The sequence below is a fragment of the Oncorhynchus mykiss genome, chromosome 2 (assembly GCF_057628025.1).
Source record: "Oncorhynchus mykiss isolate SJ-2025 chromosome 2, ASM5762802v1, whole genome shotgun sequence".
NCBI lineage: Eukaryota > Metazoa > Chordata > Actinopteri > Salmoniformes > Salmonidae > Oncorhynchus > Oncorhynchus mykiss.
This window is the reverse complement of record NC_143023.1, coordinates 60,108,809-60,130,709: the sequence shown is the minus strand read 5'-3', so window position 1 is coordinate 60,130,709 and position 21,901 is coordinate 60,108,809. Positions and strand designations below refer to the sequence as shown.

The window sequence follows — 21,901 nt, the reverse complement described above, 5'->3', positions numbered from 1 at the left end:
TAATTATTTCTCAATTATGCTTTAAAATACAAATGTCAAATATACAGTGACTTCAGAAAGTATTCACACCCCTCGACTTTGTTGTATTACACCCTGAATTTAAAATTGATTAAATTGAGATTTTGTGACATTGGCCTACACACCATAATGTCAAAGTGAAATTATATTTTGACAAAATTAAAAGCTGAAATGTGTTGAGTCAATAAGTATTTAACCCCTTTGTTATGGCAAGCTCAGGAGTAAAGATTTGCCCCCCTTTTTGTGATATCCAATTACAATCTTGTCTCATCCCTAACGGGCTCGAGTCGAAGGTTGAGTCATGCGTTTCCCGAAACACAGCCCACCAAACCGCGCTCCTTAATCCGGAAGCCAGCCGCACCAACGTGTCGGCGGAAACACTGTTCAACTGATGACCGAACTCTGCCTGCAGGCACCTGGCCCACCACAAGGAGTCGCTAGAGCGTGATGAGCCAAGTTAAGCCCCTCAGCCAAACCCTCCCCTAACCCGGACGACACTGGGCCAATTGTGTGCCACCCTATGGGACTCCATGTCACGGTGATTCTAACATGCATGTACTCAGGTGTCTGAATACCTGTGTAAAATGTGATATTTTTCAATACATTTTCAAAAATGTAAAAAAAACATGTTTCCACTTTGTCATTATGGGGTATTGTGTGTAGATGGGTGAGACAAATTCAGACTGTAACAAAATGTGGAATAAATCAAGGGGTATGAATATTTTCGGAAGGCACTGTATGTCAACAATCCTTCCTCCAAATAACCATTCTATCGATTACATTTAGTGAAAATCTCCAAAATCAAGGTCTTTTGTTGTTGTTCTAGTCTCGAGAGGAATCTCCCAAATAGAGTATACAAAAGAGGGGGAAAAAAGAGGAAAGAAAATGACAAAAAGTGATGGAGAGAGTGATGGAAAGATAGTAGTAGACAAAAGGAAATGAAAAAGTGATAGACATATTGAAAAAGAGGGCACACAGATGTTTGAGAGCACCCTCTTCAGAATCCCCCCACGCATAAACTGTTAGCATCAGCTGATCGATTTCTAATCTTTTTTACCAGACACTTGCAATAACGTTAATGACAAAACTGCCCATATGAGTGAAATGACCTCTCACCCTCTCCATCTCCAGGCATACTGTGGGAGTGAGGGTGGCCACATAACTGAGATTAAGTGGGAGAGAAAAAGCCTTTATCGAGATTGCACCACTGACACCTGTGGTTTTCTTTGACAAGTTGAATGGGTGAGTCGTGCGAAATTGAAAAACACAAGAGGTAAGGCCCTTCTTCTAAAGAACAGCTGCTAGACAGTACAGCTAAAAATAACAACTGCTTGGCAAACAAGTGTGGTATTTTGGAGAATTGCAACCCTTACTGGACTCCAGGCAGTACAGCATACCACAATGGAAGCTAGTCATTTTAGGGGCACGGGTGAGGTGGGTGAGCTCTTGCCTCATAGTAGCTGCGCACGGCGTTGCAGAAGGCCTCGTCCGCCACCATCTGTGTGTCCCCGTTCAGGAAGGCCTGGAAATTATCCTTTACCGCCTGCAGCTGCTGCTTATTCAGCTGAGAGAGAGAGAGAGAGAGAGAGAGAGAGAGAGCGAGACAGTGCTGTTATAAACTGACATAAGCTGTCATTACTAGCTATTATAACACCCTCATGTAGGCCTTGTGGTAGAGACTTCAAGAAAGCACAATAGGAGCATACATTCATTGAGAAAGGAAAATAATAATAAAATAAAAAATCCTTCTTTGTCTTCCTTTATTTTCTGTTTGGCACATTCAATTCATTTGTGGAGTAGTACTACTCTGTGACAAGACTTCAAGTGCTTGAAATGCTTTTGAATGGAATTTAACTATTGTGTATTTTCTGCAGTTTCCCTTTTAGTCATGGTAGAGGATTTGGGTGCTTGACAACCAATTCAACAGAGTGTTGATGGAATGATGCATCTACTTCGCTATATCATGGCAATAAGTGGAATGAACTATTTCCCAGAAGAAACCATTGCAAGAATAGAACCCCCCAAAACACAGAGGCAACCATTTCAAAAACGACATCAGTCCTTATCATTCTTGTTCAGTGATGATCTAATGATTACTATTGGTGTCCTTAGGCAATGCTTTTTGCCAACATGTTGTTTTCATAACAAAAAAGTTTAAAAAAAAAATAGCAGCTTTCTCTTTCTCTGCCATTGCATATGTATGAGGGCAGAGGCAGTCTGTCTTCTTCCCATTGACAGTAGCACTGTGACTGCAAGCTACAAAAACATAAATCAAATAAATATTGATGTTTCTTACTGAGACAATGTGGACAGCGACTTATCTCCCGCCTCCAGCCCCAGTGTGAGGAGCCTTGTTCCAAAATTGGTTTTCCACAACATAAGCAACTTGTGTGTTTAGCCTTTCAACTGTGTGGCTACTAGCAAGCTGGAGGAATGCAGATGTACAAGTGGTCATTGTTATTCCTAGTCTTTAAAAACGGTTTAGCTCCAAGTCTTATCTCCTCATTTTCAATAGGAATGCTCTGACAAAAGTGAGTCAGCTGAAATGAAAGCACTGCAATGAAAAGGGGCAACTTTGTTAGCAACCTGATTGTTGATAGCCTCTTCGATTGGGGATGGTAATGTGTGAAAATCAAGACAATGTTTATCCACCTGGCCTCTTAGCTCTTTGTAAAGTGGGTGTTTTGTGTGTGTGTGTCCGTGAGAGAGAGAGAGAGAGAGGGGAAAGAAATAGTGGGTGTGTGCATGCCCAAAAAAGTACTTGGCCATAGGGTGGCCTCTAGAAAAGTGTGACGCAAAGCACTGCAACTCTAGTCTAACATGGGGTGACAAAGCCCTGGAGCAAGGTGCTCTGACATTGTCTTCATTGGTACCTCTCTACCAAACAGCCTCTCTTCACTGAGAAATAAGAGTCTGACAGAACAGGTCAATCCAAGGGATACTGTTCTCTGGACAAAGCCTCTAAGAGAGGTATAGACATAAATTGAGCGGAAACTCAACAGGCAGATTTCACCTAACAGAGATCGGTCTTCTCTTGGAGGTCACCTCCATTTCAGGGCGGGACATATTTGTCAGTGGGAACCGTTATTGATGCATCACCTGTCAATAGGGCGTAACTGTGAAGAGTTACACAAACAAGCATAATAACAGTATAATGTTTAAGAGCCATGATCCGTTATGAACGTTCATATCAAGACTCATAATTCATCACCATGCATTACACACAGGTGGCAAATAAATAGTGTTCTAGATTACATGACTAGGAAAAAGGTTTAACAGGTTGGGAGTGTATTTTCCAGTAGAATGTACAATGTTCATCTCCACTGAACCTGAGAATGTGTGTAGAGTGGGGTGGGAGGTGTGCACTGAGGTGTCAGTCTGTGTGTGTGTGTGTGTGTGTGTGTGTGTGAATGTATTCGAATCACAAAGTCTTCCTATCCTCAGAAACTCCACAGATCATTCAGAACAATTAAAAGCTTGTTTGGCAAACAGCAATTCCCTCAGGGTAGCAGATCAATAGACACAGCCAGGTGTGTCAGTCAGCTCAATGTCAGTCACTAATGCATTGCCCAGTGGTCCTTTCCATGTGGAAAATACTAAGTTGTGTGTGTGTGGCAGAATGAGGCTAATCTCCTGGGCATTAAAGGCTCTTATATCAACCTGTTTGTCCATGGCTGCCAGACTGAACGGACATACCTGCAAGAACCATGTGTTAGCAACAGATATAACAACCTTTCCCTGTGTCACCTTGGGCATACATTTACTCACTCTTAGCAGAGCTCCATGTCGCCAAGACAAAGTTGCATCTGGCCTGCCTCCCTCAAAACAGCATTTAGCCATTTGACGCCACTGGTTTGATGCTTCTTTCCACAAATGGAGTCGGCTGCACACTCCTTCTGAGAGCCATTATGAGAGCTAATGGAGCGCGCACTTGTGACATCATCAGAGGACGCCAGAAGCAGTTTCCACTGTGGAGAGCCATCCCTTTCATTCACTCTCTATTTCTCCTCTCCATTTCCACACTTTCCCATTGTCTCCTACAGCCTTGCTCCATCTCTGTACGTTGTACATTTTCAGTGTACAAAAGCTATTTAGCGATCTTTCTATCCACACATTTTTCTCACCCTTTCTACACCTTTCTCAACAATGTATTTTTTCTTCTCTCTCACATTCACCTCATCCATTCTGTAAATCCCCTACCAACCCCTGCCCTTTACCTCTGCTTTCATGCCTCCCTCGCCTCTCTATTTCACGATCACTCAATCCATCTCTGCAATCTCTCCTGCTCCATCACTACACACTGAGTTTACCCCCCCCCTCCCCCCCTTTTCCCCCCAGAACAGCCTCAATTGGTCAAGGGCATGGACTCTACAAGGTGTTGAAAGCGTTCCACAGGGATGCTGGCCCATGTTGACTCCAATGCTTCCCACAGTTGTGTCAACTTGGCTGGATGTCCTTAGGGTGGTGGACCATTCTTGATACACACAGGAAACTGTTGAGCGTGTTAAACCCAGCAGTGTTGCACTTCTTGACACAAGCCGGTGCACCTGGTACCTACTACCATACCACATTCAAAAGGCACTTACACCTTTTGTCTTGCCCATTCACCCTCTGAATGGCACACATACACAATCCATGTCTCAATGCATAAAAATCTTTCTTAACCTGTCTCCTCCCCTTCATCTACACAGACATCAATAAGGGATCATACAGTAGCCTTCACCTGGTCAGTCTGTCATGGAAAGAGCAGGTGTTCTTAAGCAGGTGTTCTCAGTGTACATTCTCTTCATTTTCTCAAGAGGGGACAAGGGTAGATATGAATAGAGTATGGTATTAAATATACTGATAAGTGTATTTTAAGAATGAGGAGGAAGCATTGTGTTGATATGTGGTAAGGAACTGTTCTAGCGACAGACCAGTCTGTGTCAGACAAGAAAGACAGAAAATACATCCGCCCTAGGAAACCATAACCTTCACCCTGTGCCAACACACACACACACACCTGCCCATCTGTAGTATGGAAAAGTGTGATAAGTATGCAGGGTTTTCAGTGTTTGCCAGATGCCGGTGTGCTCCATGCCCGCCTTTCTTCTGGGTTCTCTCTCCACTTCGTCTTCATTAGTCTCAGAGCACAGCAGGGCATGGTGGGTGGACCTGCTCCACTACAGTCAGGACTTTTAATTGAGTAATTGTGTGTTGCCTGCTCTGCGTCTGTCTGAGAGCAACAAAGATGAATGTGTTGTATTGTGATCTGAACACACACACAAACACACACACACACACACTCGCAGGCAGATGCTGCGATGACAGCAGGCCACGCCTGTATGTGTGCACACAGCTATTTACGGATATTGCGGGGACCAGAGGTAACAGTTTCCCTCTATCCTAGTGGAAGACAGTGTTACAATCTTCTTTTTCACCCCTCTATTGGTAACAGCGTGTTGACTGCGCCCCACTCAGTGCATGACATCGCCAAGCATCGTCATGGCAACATCAGTTCCACCGCATGGCAAGTAAGGTTGTGACGATACCAGTATCTCAATATTTTTTCCATGGATTTTTTTTTAACACAAAGCAGACCGAAGTCATTGGTCCTTTAAAAACCTGCTGTATAACTTTAAAAATTAATGGTGACATAATTATGTTTGTTTACAACATTCGGGCTGTTTTTCTAAAGAAGTTAAATCCGCTTTGTGTTTTGCTTCCATGCCACGATACTAACAAGTATTGAGATACTGGTATAGACCATAAACTAACTGTTTCAAAGCCACCTGATAGTGAAATCCCTGAGTGGTTTTTATTCCTCTCCAGCAACTGAGTTAGGAAGGACGCCTGTATATTTGTAGTGACTGGGTGTATTGATGCACCATCCAAAGTGTAATTAATAACTTCACTATGCAAAGGGATATTCAATGTCTGCTTTTTTTAAATTTTACCCATCTACCAATAGGTGACCTTCTTTGCAAGGCATTGGAAAACCTCCCTGGTCTTTGTAGTTGAATCTGGGTTTGACATTCACTGCTCGACTGGGGGGACCTTACAAATAATTGTATTTGTGGGGTACAGAGATAGGAGAAAACTGTGCATGTAAACGTGGTCAGTTTACATGCACAGTTTTCTCCTATCTCTGTACCCCACAAATACAATTATTTGTAAGGTCCCCCCAGTCGAGCAGTGAATGTCAAACCCAGATTCAACTACAAAGACCAGGGAGGTTTTCCAATGCCTTGCAAAGAAGGTCACCAATATCCCGTAATTAAATCGGAATACTCTAGTATTCTGTTTTTGAGTTGACGCATAAAAAATATAATATCCCATTTACAATAGACCGAAAAAGCTTGTATCCCGGTTATGAGAAACCTGAATAATATGCTGACCTTAGAAGGGATACTGTGGCATGTAAACATTTTATCCCATTTACGTTTTTTTGCGGTCTGCACAGGCTCAGTTATCATGGGTGTTGTGTGATCATGTTGTCATCTGATTGTCAAACAAATCACGTCAAAAAGTAGGCACTCTGCACAGTTTGATCCACCATAATAATTTATTTTGCTGATACTCCGTACTGGACCGTATAGTCTACTGGGAAGTTATTCACCCCCAATTTAGACAGGTTTCTGCTTATAAGTTTTCGACATTTGGTAGGCCATATTATAATTTCTGACATTTGGTAGAGCATTTGTTTGCCAACTATAGTTAGTTAGATACATGCAGGTTCTTATCTGTCATAACTTGTTGACCCAGAAGACTAAATAAAGTAGTGCTCACCAGAAAAATGTCTTACAACGATAGAATGAATGCATTAGTAATCAAGTTAACACTGGTAAAGTTGTCTGTTTCATTTAGGGACTGGGAAGAAAACACAATAACTACAAAACAGTCAAATGATTGGTCCTGCGCAAAATGTCCAAATGTCATCAGTTTGACAGGTTTTATGGAAATGAAAAGTTCAGAAAGCGATGAAACACGCTTCTGATAAGACTTCAGTTGGTCTTTGGTGCATATTTTATGTGGTTGAAATACTGTCTGCTTGCATAACAGTGTCAAAGATAACACATTACACACGCATTCTCATTTTCTCAAGAGATGCTGAAAGAAATCCTATTTCTCCACTTCTATTTCTGAGACAAATATAACATATGTTGTATAATTTCACTGAAAGGAATGCATTATTCTGCAGGAGTTAATATTATATTTGGCTACATGTGAGAGGTTATAGGCCTACAAGTCAGTGTCCAGATGTCAGTTAATATTCCATTTAACCCATATGAACTTAAATTAGGAATATTGTGTTTATTCATGAAAACAGGGATACTCATGAGTGGGATATCAAAGTTGCATGTAAACAGCTTATCCTGAATAAGACCTTAAGCGGGAAATGAGCTACTATCCAGAATACTGTGCGAATGTAATTGAGGTCAAGTAGAGTCAAGTTAAAACTGTAACTTGGTCACTCAGGAACATTCACGGTCTTCTTGGAAATCAACTCCAATGTAGATTTGGCCATGTATTTTAGGTTAGTGTCCTGCTGTTGGGTGAATAATCTTCAAGTGTCTGGTGGAAAGCAGGCTGAACCAGGTTTTCCTCTAGGATTTTAATGTGGCATAAACACAACCAGTCATGACGTTGTTTTCATCCGATTGTCAAACAATCAATTCAAATAGTAGGCTACCTAATCCTGTAGGCTACCCTACCACGTTCGTCCACTCACAAAATAATTCCAGCATCCAAAAAGTGCACTCACAATTTGATGACTTTAAAAGCGACAGCATGTATTGTAATGACATTCTGCGATTGTCAATAGGCCTCCTACACTTGTAGCCTGAATGAATACGTCCATCACACTTTTCCGTCTCGGCCACTCCTCTCCGCCTTGGCAAAATGTACAGTTGAAGTCATAAATATACATACATACATACATACAAGGTTGGAGTCATTAAAACATGTTTTTCAACCACACAAATTTCTTGTTAACAAACTATAGTTTTGGCAAGTCGGTTAGGACCTCTACAACAACAGACAGATTATTTCACTTAATCACAATTCCAGTGGGTCAGAAGTTTACATATACTAAGTTGACTGTGCCTGTAAACAGCTTGGAAAATTCCAGAAAATGATGTCATGGCTTTAGAAGCTTCTGATATATTATGTCAATTAGCCTGAGTCAATTGGAGGTGTACCTGTGGATGTATTTCAAGGCCTACCTTCAAACTCAGTGCCTCTTTGCTTGACATCATGGGAAAATCAAAAGACATCAGCCAAGACCTCCGAAAAAAGTTGTAGACCTCCACAAGTCTGGTTCATCCTTGGGAGCAATTTCCAAATGCCTGAAGGTACCATGTTCACCTGTACAAACAATTGTACGCAAGTATAAACACCATGGGACCACGCAGCTGTCATACCGCTCAGGAAGTAGAAACGTTCTGTCTCCCAGAGATGAACGTACTTTGGTGCGAAGTGCAAATCAATCCCAGAACAACAGCAAAGGACCTTGTGAAGATTCTGGAGTTAACAGGTACAAAAGCATCTATATCCACAGTAAAAAAAGTCCAATATTGACATAACCTGAAAGGCGGCTCAGCAAGGAAGAAGCCACTGCTCCAAAACCACCATTAAAAAGGCTAGACTACGCTTTGCAACTGCACATGGGGACAAAGATCGTACTTTTTAGAGAAATGTCCTCTGGTCTGATGAAACAAAAATATAACTGTTTGGCCATAATAACCATTGTTATGTTTGGACGAAAAGGGGCTTGCAAGCCAAAGTACACCATCCCAACCGTGAAGCACGGGAGTGGCAGCATCATGTTGTGTGGGTGTTTTGCTGAAGGAGAGACTGGTGCACTTCACAAAATAGATGGCATCATGAGGGAGGAAAATTATGTGTATATATCGAAGCAACATCTCAAGACATCAGTCAGGAAGTTAAAGCCTGGTCTCAAATGGGTCTTCCAAATGGACAATGACCCCAAGCACACTTTCAAAGTTATGGCAAAATGGCTTAAGGACAACAAAGTCAAGGTATTGGAGTGGCTATCACAAAGCCCTGACCTCAAATGTATTTTATGTAAACTTCCGACTTCAACTGTAGTATCCTCCAAACTCGTCATTAAGCTCGAGACCCTGATTCTCGACCCCGCCCTATGCAACTGGGTCCTAGACTTTGACTGGCCGCCCCCAGGTGGTGAAGGTAGGAAACAACATCTCCACCCCCACTGATCCTGAACACTGGGGCCCCCAAGGGTGCATTCTCAGCCCTCCTATACTCCCTGTTCACCCAACTCAGTCATCAAGTTTGCAGACGGCACTACAGTGGTAGGCCTGATTACCAACAACAACGAGACAGCCTACAGGGAGGTGAGGGCCCTCGGAGTGTGGTGTCAAGAAAATAACCTCTCAATGTCAACAAAACAAAGGAGATGACCCCCCCCCCCCCTCCCCCCCCATCCACAGACGAGACATCAGTGGAGAAGGTGGAACGTTTTAAGTTCCTCGGCATACACATCACAGACAAACTGAAATGGTCCACCCACATAGACCGTGTGATGAATAAGGCGCAACAGCGCCTCTTCAACCTCAGGAGGCTGAAGACATTAGGCTTGTCATCTAAAACACTCAAACCTTTACAGATGCACAGTCAAGAGCATCCTGTCGGGCTGTATCATCGCCTGGTACTGCAATTGCACCGCCCTCAACTGCAAGGCTCTCCAGAGCTTAGTGTGGTCTGCACAAAGCATCACCGGGGGAAAAATGTGCTTTGAAAGGCTGGTCATGGCTCACATCAACAGCATCCTCGCGGACACCCTAGACCCACTCCAATTCGCATACCGCCCCAAAAGATCCACAGATGACGCAATCCACTCTGCCCTTTCTCACCTGGACAAAAGGAACACCTATGTGAGAATGCTGTTCATTGACTACAACTCACGTGTTCAACACCATAGTGCCCTCAAAGCGCATCACTGAGGTAAGGACTCTGGGACTAAACACCTCCCTCTGCAACTGGATCCTGGACTTCCTGACGGGCCGCCCCCTCGTGGTAAGAGTAGACAACACCTGCCACGCTGATCCTTAACACTGGGGCCCCTCAGGGGTGTGTACTTAGTCCCCTCCTGTATTCCCTGTTCACCCAAGACTGCGTGGCCAACCACGACTCCAATACCATCATTAAGTTTGCTGACGACACAATGGTGGTAGGCCTTATCACCGACAACGATGAGACAGCCTATAAGGAGGAAGTCAGAGAACTGGCAGTGTGGTGCCAGGACAACAACCTCTCCCTCAATGTGAGCAAGACAAAGAAGCTGATCGTGGACTACAGGAAAAGGCAGGCCGAACAGGCCCCCATTAACATCGACGGGGCTGTAGTGTAGCGGGTCGAGAGTTTCAAGTTCCTTGGTGTCCACATCACCAACAAACTTGCATGGTCCAAACTTACCAAGACAGTCGTGAAGAGGGCATGACAAAACCTTTTCCCCCTCAGGAGACTGAAAAGATTTGGCATGGGTCTCCAGATCCTCAAAAGGTTCTACAGCTGCACCATCGAGAGCATCCTGACCAGTTGCATCACCGTCTGGTATGGCAACTGCTCAGCATCTGACCAGTACATCACTGGGGCCAAGCTTCCTGCCATCCAGGACCTATATATTAAGCGGTGTCAGAGGAAAGTCCAGAAAATTGAGTCACCAAAGTTAGACTGTCTTCTCTGCTGCCGCACGGCAAGCAGTACCAAAGTGCCAAGTCTAGGACCAAAAGGCTCCTCAACAGCTTTTACCCCCAAGCCATTAGACTGCTGAACAATTCATAAAAATCGCAACCGGACAATTTACGTTGACACATCCCCATTGATTGAGGTGATGTGAGGGAGATGGTTCCTTTTAATGGTCGCTGATGGGTAAAGCCAGAGGCATAATTAGACTCGCCTAGGCCACAGCAGGCAATGGAGAAGATGAGGCAAAAGGGGCAGAGAAGTAAAGGAGAGGGAAAAGGAAACTGATGATAGTTGAGGAGAAAGAAAAATACTAGAAAGGAGAGGGGTGGAGAGCAAGAGGTGAGAACAAGAAAAAGAACAACGAGGAGAGAACCGGAGATGAGATTGAGAGAAGAGACGGGGACAGGGAGATTGCACCAGTGACTTGGCTGGATAGAAATAGAACGTGGGATGTTGGATAGAGCAGTCCACCGAGGCTGTTTGAATCAATTGATCCTCACTGTGACAGAGAAGTTGAAGACTCTTATTACAATTGCCAATCTTATTGCACACCTCGGCAAAAGGATCCAATCCATAATCCTTTATCATCAACAAATGCATTCTATTTTCACCTCCAAGGTCTGGCATAGAGCCAATCTCATTATGACAGGAGGTCCACAGAGGACCTGCCAAAGAATTTAGCTACCTATCACAACAATTCCTAACTAGTCCAATCTGAGTGCGTTATTGGAGTGACTAGGCAAGGTGCAAGGTGGACAATGCAGTTGAACAATATCTTCCATTTCAGTCCGCCCACACACACACAATTATAGAGCTCTCCCATTATGCATGAGTGGAATTGAGAGTGGTATAGTAAGTGAGGGCAGGTACGGGCATCGCCAAGTCAAAGAGCTTCTGCTCTGAAGCGCTTTACCCCTGGACAGCAATTATATAGAGTAGTGGGGTACTGTGGAACCTCAAGAGTTTGGGGTTGACAACAGGGGCATTGTGGGGATCAAACAGAAGATTACAGCACGTGTAGAAGCTGGTCTCCCATTTCCGACAGGTGGACGAGAGAGGAAAGGGACTTGGAAATGAGAGAGGGAGCGAAAGAAGATACCAAAAATTAAGCAAGGGGAGGGAGGGACACTGAGTGCTAGTATCAAAAGCAAAAGAGTTGTGAAAGTTGGAGAGTTTGGAGTGCTTACATCTCTGTCCATGTTCAGGCAGAGACAATTACTCAGGCAATATGAGGTTCTACATTGTAGAATAATAGTGAAGACATCAAAACTATGATATAACAGATACGGAATAGTGTAGTAACCAAAATACGTGTTAAACAAAATATATTTTAGATTCTTCAAAGTAGCCACCCTTTGCCTTGATAACACCTTTGCACACTCTTGGTATTCTCTCAATCAGCTTCATAAGGTAGTTACCTGGAATGCATTTCAATTAACAGGTGTGCCTTGTTCAAAGTTAGTTTGTGGAATTGATTTCCTTCTTAATGCGTTTGAGCCAATCAGTTGTGTTGTGACAAGGTAGGGGTGGTATAAAGAAAATAACCCTATTTGGTAAAAGACCAAGTCGGTATTATGGCAAGAACAGCTCAAATAAACAAAGAGAAATGACAGTCCATCATTACTTTAAGACATTAAGGTCAGTCAATATGGAACATTTCAAGTACTTTGAAAGTTTCATCAAGTGCAGTCGCAAAAAACATCAAGAGCTATGAGGAAACTGGCTCTCATGAGGACCGCCACAGGAAACGAAGACCCAGAGTTACCTCTGCTGCAGACCATAAGTTCATTAGAGTTACCAGTCTCAGAAATTGCATCCCAAATAAATACTTCATAAAGTTTAAGTAACAGACACATCTCAACATCAACTGTTCAGAGGAGACTGCGTGAATCAGGCCTTCATTATCGAATTGCTGCAAAGAAACCAATGCTAAAGGACACCAATAATAAGAAGAGAATTGCTTGGGCCAAGAAACATTTTGGTTTGATGAGTACCATATTTCAGATTTTTGATTCCAACCTCCGTGTCTTTGTGAGACACAGAGTAGGCGAGATTCTTCAAATAGCCACCCTTTGCATTGATGACAGCTTGGCATTCTCTCAACCATGACAAAAGTGATCATTATATATTAAAGGGAAATTTCATCTCTGTTATTTCACTTTATATGCCCATTAATATGTTATTAACATGTGTCACACAAAGAGAATTTCCTCACTACACGCAAATACAAGCATTTCTGCATCTCCCGGATAGAAATCTATATATCTATATTTCCTGGTTGTAAGCTAACCACAATGTGCAGATTTCATAGTGATTTCAAGACATAGTACCGCCCCGGGGCAGGTGGATCCAGTCAAAGAGGAAGAGGCGAATCGAGAGGGTCCACTTTCACTAAATTCTGTCCAAAATAAGCCCAATATGTTTTTATTAGAGGTCGACCGATTAATTGTAATGGCCGATTAATTAGGGCCGATTTCAAGTTTTCATAATCGGAAATTTTGGATGCCGATTTTTTTATTATGATTATTTTTTACACCTTTATTTAATATTCATTTAACTAGGCAAGTCAGTTAATAACACATTTTTATTTTCAATGACGGCCTAGGAACGGTGGGTTAACTGCCTTGTTCAGGGGCAGAACGACAGATTTTTACCTTGTCAGCTCAGGGATTCAATCTTGCAACCTTACGGTTAACTAGTCCAACACTCTAACCACCTGCCTCACGAGCAGCCCGCCTGTTACGCGAATGCAGTAAGAAGCCAAGGTAAGTTGCTAGCTAGCATTAAACTGAATCAATCATAATCACTGGTTATAACTACACATGGTTGATGATATTACTAGTTTATCTAGCGTGTCCTGCGTTGCATATAATCGATGCAGTGCGCATTCGCAAAAAAGGACTGTCGTTCATCCAACGTGTACCTAACCATAAACACCAATGCCTTTCTTAAAATCAATACACAGAAGTATATATTTTTAAACCTGCATATTTAGCTAAAAGAAATCCAGGTTAGCAGGCAATATTAACCATGTGAAATTGTGTCACTTCTCTTTCCGTTCATTGCACGCAGAGTCAGGTTATATGCAACAGTTTGGGCCGCCTGGCTCATTGCGAACTAATTTGCAAGAATTTTACGTAATTATGACATAACATTGAAGGTTGTGCAATGTAACATGAATATTTAGACTGATGGATGCCACCCGTTAGATAAAATATGGAACGTTTCCGTATTTCACTGAAAGAATAAACGTCTTGTTTTAGAGATGATAGTTTCCGGATTCGACCATATTAATGACCTAAGGCTCGCATTTCTGTGTGTTATTATGTTATAATTAAGTCTATGATTTGATAGAGCAGTCTGACTGAGCGATGGTAGGCAGCAGCAGGCTCATAACATTCATTCAAACAGCACTTTCGTGCGTTTTGCCAGCAGCTCTGCTGTTTATGACTTCAAGCCTATCAACTCCTGATATTAGGCTGGTGTAACAATGTGATGTGAAATGGCTAGTTAGCTGGGTGCGCGCTAATAGCGTTTCAAACGTCACTCGCTCTGAGACTTGGAATAGTTGTTCCCCTTGCTCTGCATGGGTAACGCTGCTTCGAGGGGGGCTGTTGTCGTTATGTTCCTGGTTCGAGCCCAGGTAGGAGCGAGGAGAGGTACGGAAGCTATATTGTTGCACTGGCAATACTAAAGTGCCTATAAGAACATCCAAAAGTCAAAGGTATATGAAATACAAATGGTATAGAGAGAAATAGTCCTATAATTCCTATAATAACTACAACCTAAAATATTGAAGACTCATGTTAAAAGGAACCACCAAACGTTTGCTTTCTTACATGGCACATATTGCACTTTAACTTTCTTCTCTAACATTTTGTTTTTGCATTATTTTAACTAAACTGAACGTTTCATTTGAGGCTAAATGAACTTTATTGATGTGTTATATTAAGTTAAAATAAGTGTTCATTCAGTATTGTTGTAATTGTCATTATTACAAATACATTTCTTTTTCTTTTTTTTTAATCTTTTTTTTCTTTTTTTTTTCTTTTTTATTGGCCGATTTATCGGTATCGGCTTTTTTTGTCCTCCAATAGTCGGTATCGGTGTTGAAAAATCATAAAATCGGTCAACCTCTAGCTTCTATGGGCTTATTTTGGACCTAAGTTTGTCGCCTGCATCTCGTGATTATATACAGATCTATGATCCAGTTGTTGTGGAGAAATATCAACATTTTTTCCAGCACTTTCAGCCAGATGACTTCAAAACGTAACGCAAGTCTCAAATGATGGGGTAACCAGGTTGTTGAACATTGAAAAGTGATGCTATTCCATCGAATTTCCCCTTCATTTCAAAGAGGAAGGCATCCTTGGTTTCATACATGTTAACATCAGAAGCCTCCTCCCTAAGTTGGTTTTACTCACTGCTTTAGCACACTCCACCAACCCTGATGTCCTTGCCATGTCTCAACCCTGGTTTAGGAAGGCCAACAAAAATTCTAAGGTTTCCATACCAACCTACAACATTTTCAGTCAAGATAGAACTGCCAAAGGGGGAGGAGTTGCAATCTACTGCAGAGATGGCTAGCAAAGTTCTGTCATACTTTCGAAGTCTATGCCCAAACAGTTCGAGCTTCTAATTTAAAAAATGAATCTCTCCAGAAATAAGCCTCTCACTGTTGACGCCCGTTATAGAAACCCCTCAGCTCCCAACTGTGCCCTGGACACCATATGTGAATTGATTGCCCCCCATCTAGCTTCAGAGTTCATTCTGTTTGGTGACCTCAACTGGGATAGGCTTCACAACCCAGCAGTCCTACAATCTAAACTAGATGCCCTCAATCTCACACAAATTATCAAGGAAACCACCTGGTACAACAATAAATCCGTAAACATGGGCACCTTCATAGATATTATCCTGACCAACTTGCCCTCCAAATACACCTCTGCTGTTTTAAATCAGGATCTCAGCGATCGCTGCCTCATTGCCTGCATCCGCTATGGATCCGCGGTCAAAACGACCACCCCTCATCACTGTCAAACGCTCCCTAAAACACTTCTGCGAGCAGGCCTTTCTAAATCGACCTGGCCCAGGTATCCTGGAAGGATATTGACCTCATCCCGTCAGTCGAGGATGCCTGGTCGTTCTTTAAAAAGTAATTTCCTCACCATCTTAAATAAACATGCCCCTTTCAAAAAATGTAGAACTAAGAACAGATATAGCCCTTGGTTCACTCCAGACCTGACTGCCCTTGACCAGCACAAAAACATCCTGTGGCGGACTGCAATAGCATCGAATAGTCCCCGCGATATGCAACTGTTCAGGGAAGTCAGGAACCAATACACACAGTCAGTCAGGAAAGCAAAGGCCAGCTTTTTCAAACAGAAATTTGCATCCTGTAGCTCAAACTCCAAAACGTTTTGGGACACTAAAGTCCATGGAGAACAAGAGCACCCCCTCCCAGCTGCCCACTGCACTGAGGCTAGGCAACACAGTCACCACCGATAAATCCATGATAATCGAAAATTTCAATAAGCATTTCTCTACGGCTGGCCATGCTTTCCTCCTGGCAACCCGAACATCTGCCAACAGCTCCGCACCCCCTGCAGCTACTTGCCTGAGCCTCCCCAGCTTCTCCTTCACCCAAATCCAGACAGCAGATGTTCTGAAAGAACTTCAAAACCTGGACCTGAATAAATCAGCTGGGCTAGACAATCTGGACCCACTCTTTATAAAATTATCCACCACCATTGTTGCAACCCCTATTACCAGTCTGTTCAACCTCTCTTTCATATCGTCCAAGATCCCTAAAGATTGGAAAGCTACCACGGTCATCCCCCTCTTCAAAGGGGGTGAGACTCTAGACCCAAACTGTTATAGACCTATATCCATCCTGCCCTGCCTTTCTAAAGTCTTTGAAATCCAAGTTAATAAACAGATCACTGACCATTTTGAATCCCACAGTACCTTCTCCACTGTGCAATTTCAGAGCTGGTCATGGGTGCACCTCAGCCATGCTCAAGGTACTAAACGCTATCATAACCGCCATCGATAGAAGACAGCCGTCTTCATCGACCTGGCCAAGGCTTTCGATTCTGTCAATCACCGTATTCTTATCGACAGACTCAATAGCCTTGGTTTCTCAAATGACTGCCTCGCCTGGTTCACCAACTACGTCGCAGACAGAGTTCAGTGTGTCAAATCAGGTGCATGTTGTCCGGTCCTCTGGCAGTCTCTATGGGGATACCACAGGGTTCAATTCTCGGGCAGACTCTTTTCTCTGTATATATCAACGATGTCGCTCTTGCTGCGGGTGATTCTCTGATCCACCTCTAAACAGACGACACCATTCTGTATACATCTGGCCCTTCTTTGGACCCAGTGTTAACAAACCCCCAAACGGGCTTCAATGCCATACAACACTCCTTTCGTGGCCTCCAACTGCTCTTAAATGCTTGCAAAACCAAATGCATGATTTTCAAGCGTTCGCTGCCCGCACGACTAGCATCACTACTCTGACCTAGAATACATGGACAACTACAAATACCTAGGTGTCTGGTTAGACTGAAAACTCTCCTTCCAGACTCATATCAAACATCTCCAATCTAAAATCAAATCTAGAGTCAGCTTTCTATCCCGCAACAAAGCCTCCTTCACTCACGCCGCCAAACTTACCCTAGTAAAACTGACTATCCTACCGATCCTCGACTTCGGCGATGTCATCTACAAAATAGCTTCCAATACTCTACTCAGCCAACTGGATGCAGTTTATCACAGTGCCATCCGTTTTGTTACTAAAGCACCTTATACCACCCACCACTGCGACCTGTATGCTCTCGTCGGCTGGACCTCGCTACATATTCGTCGTCAGACCCACTGGCTCCAAGTCATCTACAAGTCCATGCTAGGTAAAGCTCCGCCTTATCTCAGTTCACTGGTCACGATGGCAACACCCACCCGTAGCACGCGCTCCAGCAGGTGTATCTCACTGATCATCCCTAAAGCCAACACCTCATTTGGCCGCCTTTCATTCCAGTTCTCTGCTGCCTGTGACTGGAAAGAATTGCAAAAATCGTTGAAGTTGGAGACTTTTATCTCCCTCACCAACTTCAAACATCTGCTATCTATCTGAGCAGCTAACCGATCGCTGCAGCTGTACATAGTCTATCGGTAAATAGCCCACCCAATTTACCTACCTCATCCCCATACTATTTATATTTATTTACTTTATTGCTCTTTTGCACACCAGTATCTCTACCTGTACATGACCATCTGATCATTTATCACTCAAGTGTTAATCTGCAAAATTGTAATTATTCGCATACCTCATGCCTTTTGCACACAATGTATATAGACTCTCTTTTTTTTCTACTGTGTTATTGACTTGTTAATTGTTTACTCCATGTGTAACTTTGTGTTGTCTGTTCACACTGCTATGCTTTATCTTGGCCAGGTCGCAGTTGTAAATGAGAACTTGTTCTCAACTAGCCTACCTGGTTAAATAAATGTGAAATAAAAAAATAAAAAATGCACCATTATTGAGTGAGTGTAACAAGACACCAGTCTACTGCACCCTTTTTGTTTACAGATGAACATGGTTACACATCCTCATGATCAGTCTTTATTTCCAGGAGACTTGCAGTACAAACAAAACATGTTTTGCAATATTTTTTGGGGCAAATGTATTGAAAATTAAATACAGAAATAAATAATTTACATGAGTGTTCACCACCCTGAGTCAATACTTTGTAGAATCACATTTGGTGGCGATTACACCTTTGAATCGTCTTGGGTATGTCTATCAGCTTTGCACATCTGGATTTGGGGATTTTCTCACATTCTTCCTCGCAGATTTTCTCAACCTCTGTTAAGTTAGATGCTGAGTGGCGGTGAACAGAAATCTTCAAGTGTTCCACAGATTTTCAACAGGATTCAAGTCTGGGCTTTGGCTGGGCCACTCAAGTATTTTCACATTCTTGTTCTGAAGCCATTTCAGAATTGTTTTGGCTGTATGCTTGGATTCATTGTCCTGTTGGTACGTAAAACTTTGCCCCAGTCTCAGGCCATTTGCACTCTAAAGCAGGTTCTCATCAAGGATTTGCCTATACTTTTCATACTGGATATCTGACCGACTCCCACCCGCTACCGCAAGAACTGGTCCCGAACCCAAACGCAGTCCTGCAATGTTATTTTAGGCGCATATGATGCATCTCACTTGCCAACCATGGTCCCTGCAATTTTGCGCCTATAGGCAATATTAAAATGAGCAAAAATAACCAAAGAAATAGCCTAGTTTAACTTACCAGAGATTCTCACACAGCCCATTACATTAAGCTATTGGTCATACTGGGCTATAATCAGCCAATATGCTAGACACAGTTTAAAGAGAGCAGCACTCAACTTCACAGTAGGGATGGTGTTAGATGAGGGATGAGCTGTGCCTGGTTTTATTCAGACATAACATTTTCCATTCAGGCCAAATAGTTCAATTTTTGTCTCATCAGACCACCGAATCTTTTGCCTTTTGCTTTCAGCTTCTTTTATGTGCCTTTTTGCAAACTCCAGGCATCTGGGCAATCTCCCATGAAGCCCAGATTGGTGAAGCGCTGTAGAGACTGTTGTCCTTCTGGCAGGTTCTCTCATCTCAGCCAAGGAACTGTAGTTTTGTCAGAGTGGTCATTGGGTTATTTGTCACCTCCCTGACCAAGGTCCTTCTTGCCCAGTTGTCAGATTGGTCAGATGGCCAGCTCTAGGCAGAATCTGGGTAGTTCCATATTTTTTCAATTTCCCAATGATGGAAACTTTCAACACTCTAGAAATTGTTTTATACCCTTCCCCAGATATAGGTCTCATCACAAGACTGACTATCTCAGAAATCTACAGACAATTCCTTGGACTTGGTCAAGTTTCTGCTTTGACATGAACTGTCAACTGTGGGACCTTATATAGACGTTTATAAAGGTGTTTCTTTCTAAATCATGTCCAAACAATTCAATTGGCCACAGGTGGACTCCAATCAAGTTGTAATGACATCAAGGATGAGCAAAGGAAATTGGATGCACCTGAGTTCAATTTGGTCGTAGCAAAGGGGTGTGAATACTTATGTAAATGACATTTCTCTGTATTTAATTTTAAATAAATTAGCAAACATTTCTAAAAACATTTTTTTCACTTTGTCATGATGGATTTCTGTGTGTAGATGGATGAGATGTAGTTATTTAATTAAAATCAGGCTGTAACACAACACCGTGTACAATCATTAATTTAAAGTTTAAAAGCAACAATGTTTCACATGAATTATTTTAAAAACAGTGCCACTTACCAAATGATGATCATTTGAAAATGTACTTCTTGTTGAAAGTTAAATCTTGAAGGGCAATGTTAACAAATTAGCAAGAACATCCTCCTTGATGACACACTACAACAAAAGCTAGCTAGACCGTGGGAAAACTAGGCTTCTGCTCGTGCTCTTTGGGGTGACGTGTCTAGGCCTTTGAGAAGGTGGAAGTTTTAAAAAATGATAGTAAAAATGGTCACACCCATTACAAGTCAAAATATGATCTGTTCATTTCCCTGTCACGCCAAAGTTCTGCAGTTGAAGGCCAGATGCCTTCTGTTTCATTTCTGAGGGCCTAGCCAATGGCTGACAGGGTAGCTAGATTTCTCTCCCCAGAGACCACTAATAGGTGGTGGGCCGAAGCCGAAAAAGTGAAGTTCATCGATCCCCGTAGAGGAAGGAGCAGTTTTTTTTGTATTTGACAATAAATCATTCTTATGATGACTATAGATTTTGTTGTCAACTTCTTGCACATTTTCTCATGAAAAGTATATTCCAACACCGTCTGCTCAGGCAAATTTGTCAAACTGCTAAACTTGGATCAAATCAGAACTCCCATACATACCCCTCGTGATGAAGGCAGCCAATGCCTGCTTCTATATATGATGTAAACACAGCCTCCTGTTGAAAACCTGAGCTGCTGTCTGATGAAGACTGAAATAAGATAAATATCTGTTTTCGAATGTACTTGAAATATGCAGCATGCAATACGAATTGTCTTGATCGTATGAAGAGGTAATGCCGTTGATCATTAGGCTAATTTATTGAAAGCAAGCCAATGTTACAGTTTGACTAGCCTAGCCAGCTACTGTAAATGTCAATTTGTGTTTCATTAGCTATCCATCTGTCAGTGAATTACATTTTTGACTCACATTTTGGCATGATTATATGTCTTATTTCAAGAAACTAGTTGAAGGCTTAAATCATATACTTTGCAAAGAAACCCAAATAAAAACGTGTATAACAATGTGTGTCATTTATGCTAGAATGACGGTTTAGAAACACAATGCCTTCAGAAAGTATTTAGACCCCTTGACTTTTTCCAAATCTTGTTAGGTTACAGCCTTATTCTAAAATGTATTAAATTGTTATTTTCCTCATTAATCTGCACACAATAGCCCACAATGACAAAGAAAAAATAGTTTAGAAATTTCTGATACAACATTTACATACAGTTGAAGTTGGAAGTTTACATACACCTTAACCAAAAACATTTAAACTCAGTTTTTCACAATTCCTGATATTTAATCCTAGTAAAAAGTCAGTTAGGATCACCACTTTATTGTAAGAAAGTGAAATGTCAGAATAAGTAGAGAGAATGATTAATTTCAGCTTTTATTTATTTCATCACATTCCCAGTGGGTCAGAAGTTTACATACACTCAATTAGTATTTGGTATCATTGCCTTTAAAATGTTAACTTGGGTCAAATGTTTAGGGTAGCCTTCCATAAGTTGGGTGAATTTTGGCCCAATCCTCCTGACAGAGCTAGTGTAACAGAGTCCGGTTTGCAGGCCTCCATGCTCGCACACACTTTTTCAGTTCTGCCCACAAATTTTCTACAGGATTGAGGTCAGGGCTTTGTGATGGCCACTCCAATACCTTGACTTTGTTGTCCTTAAGCCATTTTGACACAACTTTTGAAGTATGCTTGGGGTCAATGTCCATTGGGAAGACCCATTTGAAACCAAGATTTAACTTCCTGACTAATGTCTTGAGATGTTGCTTCAATATATCCACAAAATTTTCCACCCTCATGAAGCCATCTATTTTGTGATGTGCACCAGTCCCTCCTGCAGCAAAGCACACCCACAACATGATGCTGCCACCCCCGTGC

The 21,901-nt window shown here is 42.3% G+C and overlaps 1 protein-coding gene across 1 annotated transcript in view; it reads right to left on the bottom strand.

Moving 5' to 3' along the window:
- Positions 1-689: 689 nt before the first annotated feature.
- Positions 690-21,901, bottom strand: part of LOC149985168 (calcium-dependent secretion activator 2-like) — a 42,620-nt gene continuing 21,408 nt past the window's right edge. Inside the window, exon 2 of the mRNA XM_090203757.1 lies at positions 690-1,582. Within this exon, the coding sequence (XP_090059883.1) occupies positions 1,436-1,582 (147 nt within the window). The 3' untranslated portion in view covers positions 690-1,435. The remainder of the gene's footprint in view (positions 1,583-21,901) is intronic.